General features: G+C 46.4%; 1 protein-coding gene across 1 annotated transcript in view; it reads left to right on the forward strand.

Moving 5' to 3' along the window:
* The first annotated feature begins 1,336 nt into the window (after window positions 1-1,336).
* LOC119958255 (sentrin-specific protease 2-like) overlaps window positions 1,337-12,007 on the forward strand; it is a 145,106-nt gene continuing 134,435 nt past the window's right edge. Inside the window, exons 1-3 of the mRNA XM_038786692.1 lie at window positions 1,337-1,518; window positions 5,007-5,062; window positions 6,065-6,204. Coding sequence (XP_038642620.1) covers window positions 1,403-1,518; window positions 5,007-5,062; window positions 6,065-6,204 — 312 coding nt within the window. The 5' untranslated portion in view covers window positions 1,337-1,402. The remainder of the gene's footprint in view (window positions 1,519-5,006; window positions 5,063-6,064; window positions 6,205-12,007) is intronic.

Raw genomic sequence — 12,007 nt, forward strand, 5'->3', positions numbered from 1 at the left:
TATGTTTTAAAAAGGTTAACTTGAGTTCATAGAATAAACATTGTTTTGCTTTAAAAATACTTTTCCATTTCTGCTGTACCACACCTGTAGAGTGGGCCATGTGCTCCCCATACCACAATCTATTAAAAGTTGTGGGTCAGGTGAATTCCATGTTACACTTTGGGGTTCTGTAAACCCTGGCCCACAACACTGAGGACGAATGGCAATCCCACAATCCTTAGGGAGTATGAGGTTCCCCAATGAGGGGGGCGGAGAAATCATTAGCAGAGTCCCTGCATAAATAGAGCTGGCCAGTATGGAACAGCAACGGAGTTACTACTGCTGCTGTATATATGTTATTGTAAATAAATGTTATTTCTTTCTATTCTACAACTCGTGCTGAATTCTTCGTGTCCCTCACAAAAGCATGTTAGAAACTGGGCCTGATTTTCAACTCTAACGCCATCTTTCACAAACTCTTCCCATACTTCTTGATTCCCTTAGCATCCAAAAAGCTATCCATCTCTCTCTTGAATATATTCAAGAACTTTGCATCCATAGCTTTCTTTTAGTTTTTGATGACTAATCAGACTCATGCTGAGCCAGGGAGTCCTCATTGATCAGTGTTCTGGATCAATTTTTTTTAACCAAAAACAGATCATCTAATACAGTAGTATTTGAAAAAGTGTTTTCTATTTCCCTGGCCAGTTATCATTTCACAAAATTATGGCTTCCCCAAGCCTGTTACAGTTCAGAACTGAGCATGTGGTCACCTTTTGTGTCTCCCAATAAAATATGGTGCCAACCTTACAGAGAAGCTATACAGTGCAACCAAATTTGGTGCAGATTCAGCAGTGACATTGATAAAAGCGCGTACAATACAGATAAATATCACAAACAGCATCCCAGAGACAATAATAAAAAGATGCCACACCAAAACAGGAGATAGTGGTTGGGGTGGGATAAAGTTTGCCGAAAGAGGTTGGAGTATTAAGGAGGGTGGTAAAGGATCCAGAAGGTCAAGACAGCAGATGCATGGGAACACCACCACCACCTGCAAGTTCCCCTCCAAGCCACACACCATCCACCCTAACTTGAATTATGCCCACATCCATTGAATGAATAAAAAAAGCTGAGTGTTTTAGAAAGGGTTCAGGGCAGTTGAAGACAAAGTCACTAATGGTGAGGGGGAAAAGTGCACGATTCAAGGTCATTTTTGGCCTGCAGAAGCCGAGGGTTAACAACATTGCTTGGCTTTTTACAAAGACAAGTGAAGACACATCTATCCAGGGGTTAGTTGTTTTTCTTCCAGGAGCAACTGAACATTCAGCCAACAGGCCGAGTGCGCAGGCGCGCCTGCTGCCGTCTCCCTGGCAACGGGCCTGGCCCAGCTGAGGCCTGCGACCCTCGCCTCCAGCGGGATATGTACGAATGGATCCGCGGCAATATCAATTCGCTTTTCTCTGCCGGGCCGAGAGCTCCACAACTCAGTGTTCCTAACCGGAGCGGCGTTGTTCCCGCCAAGAGGAACTACCAGAGGTGGGTGTGGAAAGTCAACTTGGCCGCAGGGGGAGGGACCGCGGGTCAGGTAAACACAGCAGCCTCCGGCCCTGCAGCAAGCGGCGGTCGAAATACCTCCCGTTAACTATAATCAATCTCTTAACGATTGATCTAACGATTTGCCTCCAGGCTTGTCCACTCCAGCTAGTTTCTGACTGGTGCCAGCATGAACTGCTGCCCTTGGCTCAACTTGCACCCCTGCTTGCTGACATACTGGCCTCCTTGTCCACCAAAGTTTCAGGTTTAATATTCTCACCTTTGTTGGATCATTAAATGAAAAGGAAAAAAAATGCAGCGCTATCGAAAAGGGGAATACAGTGATATGAAGTGAATTGTGCTTTCAGAGGGACGGCACGGACTCGATGGACCGAATAACCTCCTTCCATGCTGTAAACATTCTATGATTGTTTTCAAATCCTTCCATGCTCTTGCCCTTCCATCTCTCTGTAACCTACAATCGTCTGAGACATCTACCATTGGCAGATGTGTCTGTCTGAAGTGTAGGAGGAAGTCTCTCCTGAAGTATCTCCTTTAAAACAGTCCTTAAAACCTATCTCACTGTCAAATACTCAGGGAATAATAGCTTCATTGAGAATGTGGATGCCATTTCGCCTACACTTCAGGTTGGGGGCGGGATCAAGGGAAATGTCGATTCGGGGACCACAGATTTGAGCCAGGGAAGTGGGATGGAAATTTTTGGAAATGGGAGGAGAACGGGATTAAGACGCTAAAGGATTTGTTTCTTAGGGGTCGGTTTTCAGGATTGAAGGAGCTGGAAGCGAAGTGTGGGCTGGAGCAAGGGAAAGGTTTAGGGGAAATAACAAGCAGGTCTGAGATTTTGCCAGAAAGGAGATACAGAGCTTCCCGGTGGAGCCGGCCTCCACATTGTTGGAGGAGGTGCTGCGATAGGGGGACTGGAGAAGGGGGTAGTGTCAGCGGTTAATGGAGCTATTTTGGAAGAGAAGGCACCACTGGAAGGAATCAAAGCAAAGTGGGAGGAAGAGTTGAGAGAGGATACGGAGGAGGGGTTCTGGTGTGAGGTGCTCCGGAGAGCGAATGCCTCTGCCTCGTGTGCGAGGTTGGGGCTGATACAGCTGAAGGTGGTATACAGAGCACACCTCACGAGGGTGAGAATGAGCCGATTCTTTGAAGGTGTGTGTGAACGTTGTGGGCGGGGAGGTGGGGTGTGGGGGTGGGGTGGGGTGGGGTGTGGGGGTGGGGGTGGGGTGGGGTGTGGGGGTGGGGGTGGGGTCCACTAATCTCGTTCATTTGTTTTGGTCCTGTCCAAAGCTGGAGGGTTACTGGAAGGAGGTTTTTAGCGTAATTTCTAAAGTGGTGCACGTGAAACTGGACCCGGTCCCCGGGAGGCCATATTCAGGGTGTTGGACCAGCCAGGGTTGGAAATGGGTGCGGAGGCAGATTCGTAGCCTTTGCCTCGTTGATCGCCCGAAGGCGGATCCTGTTGGGATGGAGAACAGCCTCTCCACCCTGTGCCCTGGTGTGGCAGGGGGACCTGTTGGAATTCTTGACTCTTGAGAAGGTTACGTTTGAACTGAGGGGAACGACGGAGGGGTTCTACAATTCATGGGCATTATTCATTACGCACTTATAACATCGAACATTAGTTGGGGGTGGGTGGATGGAAGGGTTGGGGGCAGTGGGGCTGTGTTTTATGATGGTGACAATGGGTGATTCCTGATTCCTTTTTGTCACTTGTTTATGCGAACATGCGGGCTAATGTTTGAGGTTTGGTGGGAGGCTGGGATCGTTGTTATTGATATTGGGATTGACATATTTGTTACTGATTATTGTTTATTGTTGGTGGGTGTAAACGTGGGAGAAAATGTGAAAAAGGAGGAGAATAAAAATATATTTTTAAAAAACCTACCTCACTGTCCAAGCTTTTCGTCACCTGCTATCTAATTAAGCGGTTTGGTTATAGTAATTATAGCATGCCTGCTCTCTGTTAGAGCTATCCAGTCAGTCTCATTGCCCTACTTTAATGTTGTGATCCTGCAAGTTTATTGTCCCTCGAGTACCTATCCAATTTCTTTTTGAAATGATTGGTTGTCATATTTTAGGCAGCAAATTTTTTTATTCTTTCACTGAGTGTGGATGCTGTTGGTTAGGCCAGCACAATCCAAAGTTGTGCCAGTTAGGTGGATTGGCCATTTTGCCCATCTTGCCCATGCCAACCTGAGAACACCCAGGTGCTATTTCTAATCTCACCTCCTTGTACCCAGGCCATAGCCCTGTAGTTTAGAACACTTAAGGTGCAGATCCAGGTGCCGTTAAGAGTTTTGTGTCTCTGCCGCCATCACCAACTCGGGCAGCGAGTTCCAGACTCCCATTACCCTTTGTGTAAAAATTGTTTTCCTCATGTTCCCTTTACATCTTCTGCACTTATCTAGAATCTGTGTCCCCTGGTTCTAGAATTCTCCACCAATGGAAACAATTTTATCCTGTCCACCCTATCTCTTCCCCTCATTATTTTGTACACCTCAATCAAGTCACCCCTCGGCCTTCTTTGTTCCAAGGAAAATAACCCCAACCTATCCAATCTCGCCTCCTAGCTACACTTCTCTGGCCCTGGCAACATTCTTGTAAACCTCCTCTGCACTCTCTCCAGAGCAATAATGTTCTTCCTGTAATGTGACCAGAACTGCACACAATATTCCAGTTGTGGCCTCATCAGTGTTTTATATAATTCTAACATTATATCCTTACTTTTATATTCTAACTAAATTTCCTCCAGATCTTGTCAAGGATGCTCAAATTATTATTCCTTTTGTCTATTTTATTGTGATGCCCACCACCCCCTGCCAATTTTGTGAATCACCCTGTAAGGATATTGGTCGCAGTCCAAATGAGGTGCAACCTGTCCCTTTTTAATGGGCATCTGTTGCCCCAGATTTGGATCCAGTGCCCCAAGAATCTGAAGCCTCTCTTGCATTATGCCTTAAGCCACACATTGCTCTTCTCTATCTTCCTATTTCCACTCTTGCTGGCACATGGCACTGGGTGTAAACTAGAGATTACAACTTTTGAGTTCCTACTTTTTAAACTTCCAACAAGAGGCTTGGTTTTCTGAGCACAATTGCAAATTGCTGATATGATTCCAGGAACCCCATGTCTTTAATAGACAGTCAAAACAGGATTTCTGAAAGGGAAGCCGAACATATTCTCAGAATGACTTCGTTAAAAAATCTCTGCATCCAAACATTTAACACGTTGATGGGAACTGACTTCTCCTTTAATGGGATATCTGATGGGTTTGAACTCCATTCTGTGAGGAAAAGTTAAACGTTTGTCAAATGTTTTAATGGAGAGTCAGGTTCTTTAAAAAGCATATTTCTCAGTGGAGAAAAGTCCCTCCATTCACAAGAAACTTGACTGTGTTTCCCTTATGCAAGGTAAGTCTCTCAATATTGTCTTTAAATTGATGTCATTTTGATCTTTCTCCTCAGTGTTCAGACTTCTAATGATGAAATTGAATGGATATCAGTAAAAAGGCAAAGGCTGGGTAAGTTTGTTTTTACAGGATAACATATTTTAGTTGAACAGAAGATACTATACTGCATGACTATTTCACACCCTGTGCTTTTATGTTGCCACTTCCCTTTCCTTGTTGTAAATGGAGAGTATTAATGTTTTCCATCAAGACTTGGTTTGGGTTCCCAAGCTTCCACCAATGCAGAGCAGAGGGTGGAGCTTGCACTTCTCCTCATGTCTGCGTGGGTTTCCTCTGGGTGTTTTGGTTTCCTTCCACAGATCAAAGCTGTGCAGGTTAGGTGGGTTGCCATGATTAATTGCCTCTTAGTGTCCAAAGGTTAGGTAGGGTTGCGGGGGAGTGGGCCTAGGTAGGGTGCTCTTTCAGAGGACCGGTGCAGACTGAATGGCCTCCTTCTGTTCTGTTATGTTTCTTTGATTCTATGATTCTGTTTCTATGAAGGTGGCAGAGTTTTGGGAAACAAATCTGGGAAAATGTTAGATCACTACAAAGCAGAAATGTGTACAGCACCTTTTAGTGGATGCATTGGTGGTCATCTTCCAAGATTCTAGAGACCATGACCCCTGGTTCCCCTACCGTTCGAATCATTGAAAATTTGTTTCCTAGTAGTTAGTGAGAGACACTAATTTGATTAGCTTGAAACTGGTAGATGATAAAGAGACCATCTCATCGAGACATCCAAAGGTTGTTTAAAAAGACACAAAAAATAACTTGATACAGCAGTTGGGGCTGTGGTATACTGAGCTATAAAATGATACGAGTGCAGTTTTCAGCATGGTTTATGCCCAATCTGGGAAAGATGCTGCGCTGACCTGACGCTCATCATGGTGAAGTTGGCTCCAGAGTGCTGTCACACATCTTCTCACAACTAGCTGTAGAAAGGGATTATCAGGGACCTTGCAGTAGATGTTCAGCTTGTCCCTCCAGCCAGAGAACATGGAGGAAATAATCACAGGGAAAATGGAGCAAAATGAAAATAGCTTAGAAGAAAACAAATGGTTCTTTGTTTTCCAGGTGACTTTGTGAATACAGTTAAGAAGTCTATTTCTGGGTTTGTCACCTATATGAGATCATTGTCACCATTTGGTTACAAGGTCATGCAGGTAGACTCCAAATCCACCGTGCAGAGGAAGCAGACCCAACCATTAAAACAGGTCAGTGCTATCATTTTTAAAAAATATATATTTTTATTCTTCTCCCTTTCCACATTTTCATCAAATGTACACCCACCAACAAAGAATCAAAAAGAAGCAAATACAATGGTAATCCTCTGGCCAACAATCCCTTTATCCCACCCACCCCCAAACTGCCCCCAACATTTTAAATACAAAGCACAAAAGAAAAAGAATCAGTAATCCACCATTAAGCCATACATAATCACCAATAACCTATACATTCCAACAACCCCCCCCCCCCAAACGTTCAATGTCATCCAATTCCTGAAAATGCATGATAAACAACGGCCATGAGTTGTAGAACCTTTCCATCCTTCCCCTCAGCTCGAACTTCACTTTTCCGAGCGTTAAGAACTCCTGCAGGCCCCCTGCCATGGCGGAGAAACTGACTTCCACCCCAACAGGACCTGCCTTTGGACGATCAACGAGATCGGAGGCTAAGACATCTGCTCCGCGCCTGCTTCCAACCCCTGCTGATCTGACACCCCGAATATGGCTTCTAGGGGACCTGGTTCGAGTCTCACGTGCACCACCTTTGAGATTACTCTGAAGACCTTCCTCCAAGACCCCCGTGATTTGCGGGCCCCCACCGCGCTCACAAACATCCTCCTCAAAACCCCCCCCCCCCCCCACCCCCAATCATCTTTTCAACTTCCTTAAAAAACTTCTATGGCGAAAAGACCAGCAGGCACTGAAAAATAAACAAAAAACATGGCAACACAGTCACAGAGGAAGACCATCCCACCTTGCCAAGTCCACTTTCACCCTCCCCACCAAACCAGTAATATTATACCTACCCCCCCCCCCTTCACCCTCCCCATCAAACCAGTAATATTATACCTACCCCCCCCCCCCCCCCCCCCCCCCCCCCCCCCCATTCCGTGCCACCTGCTCCCCCAGGTATCTAAAGTGGGTCGCAGCCCTACGTAATGGCAGCCCCCCCACCCCCCGGTCAGGGCAGAACAAAATATTTGCTTTTGTCCAAATTTAGCTTATACCCCAGAAAAGACCCAAACATTTGAATCAGTTCCAGTATACCACCCATCGACGCACTCAGTTCCAACACATACAATAACAAATCGTCTGCATACAAAGATAGCCTATGCTTCACCCCCGCACTATTCCCCTCCACACCCCCGAACTCATCAACGCGATGGCCAAAGGCTCAATCACAAGCTCAAACAACAGGTGGGACATAGGACATATCTCGAATTTATGTTATTTGTGCGGACACTCTACCTTGGCTGCCTGTATAGTAATCTTACCCACTCCACAAATCACGGCCCAATCCCAAACCGCCATCAAATATCCCCACTCTACCTGGTCAAATGCTTTCTCGGCGTCCAATGCCACCATCACCTCTGTCTCCCTCCCATCCGCTGGTGCCATAGCTACATTCAATATCCTCCTTATGTTCGAAAAGAGCTGCCTCCCTTTGACAAACCCCATCTGATATTCCTCTGTAACCTGAGGGAGGTACTCCTCCAACCTACCCACCAACACCTTCGCCAACACCTTTGCATCCACATTCAAGAGTGATAGGAGCCTATATGACCCACACTCTTGTCAGATCCTTATCCTTCTTGAGCAGCAAGGAGATCGATGCCTGCCCCAAAGTCTGTGGCAATACCCACTTCGTATCGCGACTCAAACATCCCCACCATCAGCGGCGCCAACTTATCCCTAAAATTCTTATAGAGGTCAGTGCTATCATTAGTCAAAGCTAAGCTAGTAGAAATAATCAGACAAAGGAGATAACTGTGATATTTGATATTTTCCATTGCATTATTTGCTTACTATAACTCTTGACAATGTGAATTTTGCCTCAGTGGTGTGAAACATATGAGGGGACCTGGAAGTGGTGTTACTCTGAGTCCGACCTGAACACTGCAAAGAGCTGCTGTCTCACTCCTGCACTGCTGCTCCATGCAGTGCAAGGGGATTCCTCTGCTCTGTATTACTTCCACATGTCTGCTGCCAAATAACGATCGGATTATGTGAGGGAAGTTAAAATGAGTGATTAGTGCAGCATCCAATTTTTCTGTGAGGAGCTAATTGGTAAGTGAGTCTCAGCCATCTCATTTCCATGGTGTTCCAACAACTGTGCCTGTAATCTGTCTGTTTCCGGTCTGTTCAAGCTTTTCTTTTCATATTGGCTTGGTACTGTCTTTTCCTTTGCATCGCTGGAGAGAGAAAGAGAACAAGCAGTCATTGCTATTGGTCTGCCCTCACTCATGATTTATTTTGCCGCATCTTTTCAGTGGGCTTTGAATTACAGATATCAGAGGTTATCGTGATTGTGGCGGCAGGGAGGGGAGGCAGGGTAGTGAAGAGAAGTGTTCATTCACCTTTGTAAAGTGGCAGTTTTCATCTTTGTCTGGAATGAGATTGAGAATTGCTACAATGTATTTTTAGTAGAAATATGGATTACATTTTGATTGTTTTGATTGTAAATTAAACAAATTATATTACATTTGTGATGAAAATGAGCACCGTGCATTTGTGATGAATTGTGTGTGTGTAAATGATCCGTGATTTTGAATTTGAATTGAGACACAGTTTAGGAGTAAATCACTCCCTCTGCTGGCCCACATGCAAGGCAGCACATAACTCATCCATAAACCTAAAGGTTGCAGATTCAGTCTGTATATATCAGGAAGGTTCAAGATTCAATACCTGCTCTCCACTGAATCCCCCCCCTCCATTACCCCCTCCTGCTGGTAAGGCCAATGCCTACAGGATTGACATTGACTGATGCCTTCACCTTTTTGGCTCACACATAAGGAAATGGTCAGAATAATGGCTGATGTGATGTCATACCAAGAAGTGGGAAGAAAAATGAAGAGAGGCAATATGAATGGTACAATTTCGGGGTGTAGGAATATGGAGACGTGGAGGTTCAATGTACAAAGTCATAGTCATTAAAGCAATCTTTGAAGGTGGCAGGACAAGTTGATAAGCTTATTTTTAAAGAAAAGGGATACAAGGTCCTGATCTTTATAAGTAGCCAAATAAAGTACAAAAAATTGAAGTTATTCAAACACTTTATAAATTCCTGGTAGCGAGTTATGTGGAGAGACAAGAGAAGCTGGGATTGTTCCCTGGAGAAAATAGAAACTTAAAGGGAAGATTTATTAGAAGTCTTTGATAAAGTAGATAGAATTGTTTCAAGTGGAAGGAAGGTCATGAATTCAAGATAATTGGCATCTGAACCACAGGGTACATACAAATTTTTCTTTTGTGCACTAAAGGGTGCACCCTGTGGGTGGCCCGTGCTTTCCCCCGGGAACACACCACCTGGGAGGGCTGCAGAAAGTTGCTTGCAACCAGAAATCAAAATAATTTGATAATTTGCCTGCTAATCACTGCTGCAAATTACTGGGATAGATGTAATTCTCCTCCACCCGCTGCATTTTGCTTTATGATTCTTTGACTTTAGGTAGTGGGAAGCTGCAGTGCCCAAGGAAATACACTCCAGCATTGAGAAATGACAGTTCGAAATTACAGATTTAATGGTCAGTTCAACCACATGCTTTAAGTACTTGCCCATGTCTTTGCTTAACAAAGTCCCCTTTAAAATTGGAATGCAAATATTTCCACTTTCAGCTTTCAAAATTGTGACATTTCAAAATAGCATATTGTTTGTCCTAAATTTATTCTGATAGTTTAGTTGCTTGAAGTTCTGATTTGAATATGGAATATTGCGAATATTAGTGGGAGATTGGGTTCAAAAAGTAGATTTCCCTTCTTAGTTGGTGACTCTCCCCTGTGGGTTGCTGTACTGACAGAGTTCTCCATTGTCAGGGGTACCATCTTTCTCATGAAACATTAAACTGAGAACCCACCTATCAGTTTAATTGGACGTAAAAATAAATTCCCATGGCATTATTCAAAGAGCATGTGGATTTTCTGATGTTCTTTTTAAAAAAAAATTTTATTGAGATTTTCAAAAACATATCCAAAACAGAAAATAACAACAAGAAAACAATATTAATAACAACAAAATGAAAAACACATTAATCCCCAAAACCAACCTCCCCCCCCCACCCCAGTAACTACAAAAAGGAGAGATAGATAAACGCCCAGCATATCCAATAAACACATATACACATTTCTCCTTCCCCCGAAGCAAACACCCTCCCCTCCCCCCCGGGTTGCTGCTGCTGCCGGCCTATTATCCTACCGTTCTGCCAGGAAGTCCAGGAAAGGCTGCCACCGCCTAAAGAACCCCTGTACTGATCCCCTCGGGGCAAATTTCACCTTCTCCAACTTGATGAACCCCGCCATATCATTGATCCAGGCCTCCACGCTTGGGGGCCTCGCATCCTTCCATTGAAGCAAGATACTCCGCTGGGCTACTAGGGACGCAAAGGCCAGAACCCTGGCCTCTTTCGCCTCCTGCACTCCCGGCTCCACTGCAACCCCAAAAATTGCAAGTCCCCAGCCTGGCTTGACCCTGGATCCTACCACCCTCGACACCGTCCTTGCTACCCCCTTCCAAAACTCCCCCAGTGCTGGGCATGCCCAGAACATATGGGTGTGGTTCACTGGGCTCCCCTAGCACCTAGCACACCTGTCTTCGCCCCCGAAAAACCTACTCATCCTCGTCCCAGTCATGTGGGCCCTGTGCAGCACCTTGAACTGTATGAGGCTAAGCCTCGCACAGGAAGAGGAGGAATTCACTCTTTCCAGGGCATCCGCCCACGTCCCCATCTCAATCTCCTCACCAAGCTCCTCCTCCCATTTACCCTTCAGCTCCTCCACTGAGGCCTCATCCACCTCCTGCATGATGTGGTACATGTCCGAAATCCTCCCCCCTCCAACCCACACCCCGGAAAGCACCCTGTCCCGTACCCCACGTGGGGGCAGCAGAGGGAACCCCTCCACCTGCCGCCTGGCAAACGCCCTAACCTGCATGTACCTAAACATGTTCCCCGGGGGAGCCCAAACTTCCCCTCTAACTCACCCAGGCTCGCTAACCTCCCATCCACAAACAGGTCCCTCAACCTCCTAATACCTACCCTGTGCCTGTCCAGAAACCCGCCATCGATGCTCCCTGGAACAAACCGGTGGTTCCCCCGTATCGGGGACTCCATCGAGCCCCCCACCTCCCCCCTATGCCGTTTCCATTGTCCCCAAATTTTGAGGGTAGCCGCCACCACCGGGCTCGTGGTATACCTCGTTGGAGGGAGCGGCAACGGCGCCGTTACCAGCGCCTCCAGGCTCGTGTCCACGCAGGACGCCATCTCCATCCTCTTCCATGCTGCCCCTGCCCCGTCCATTACCCACTTATGCACCATCGCTGCGTTGGCAGCCCAGTAGTACCCACAGAGGTTGGGCAACGACAGCCCCCCCCCTATCCCTGCCCTGCTCCAAAAACACCCTTCTCACCCTCGGAGTCCCTTGCGCCCATACAAATCCAGTAATACTCCTATTGACCCTCCTAAAAAAGGCCTTCGGGATAAGGATGGGGAGGCACTGGAACAGGAACAAAAACCTTGGGAGCACCGTCATCTTGACTGACTGCAGCCTGCCCACCAGCGACAGCGGTAACATGTCCCATCTTTTAAAATCCTCCTCCATTTGCTCCACCAGCCTAGTGAGGTTAAGCTTGTGAAGGGCCCCCCAGCTCCTAGCCACCTGGACTCCCAGGCACCGAAAGCTCCTCCCCGCCCTTTTCAGCGGGAGCCTACCAATCCCCTCTTCTTGATCCCCTGGGTGCACGACGAACAGCTCACTCTTACCCAGGTTGAGCTTGTACCCAGAAAAGCCCCCAAATTCC

This window comes from Scyliorhinus canicula, chromosome 2, assembly GCF_902713615.1.
Source record: "Scyliorhinus canicula chromosome 2, sScyCan1.1, whole genome shotgun sequence".
Classification (NCBI taxonomy): domain Eukaryota; kingdom Metazoa; phylum Chordata; class Chondrichthyes; order Carcharhiniformes; family Scyliorhinidae; genus Scyliorhinus; species Scyliorhinus canicula.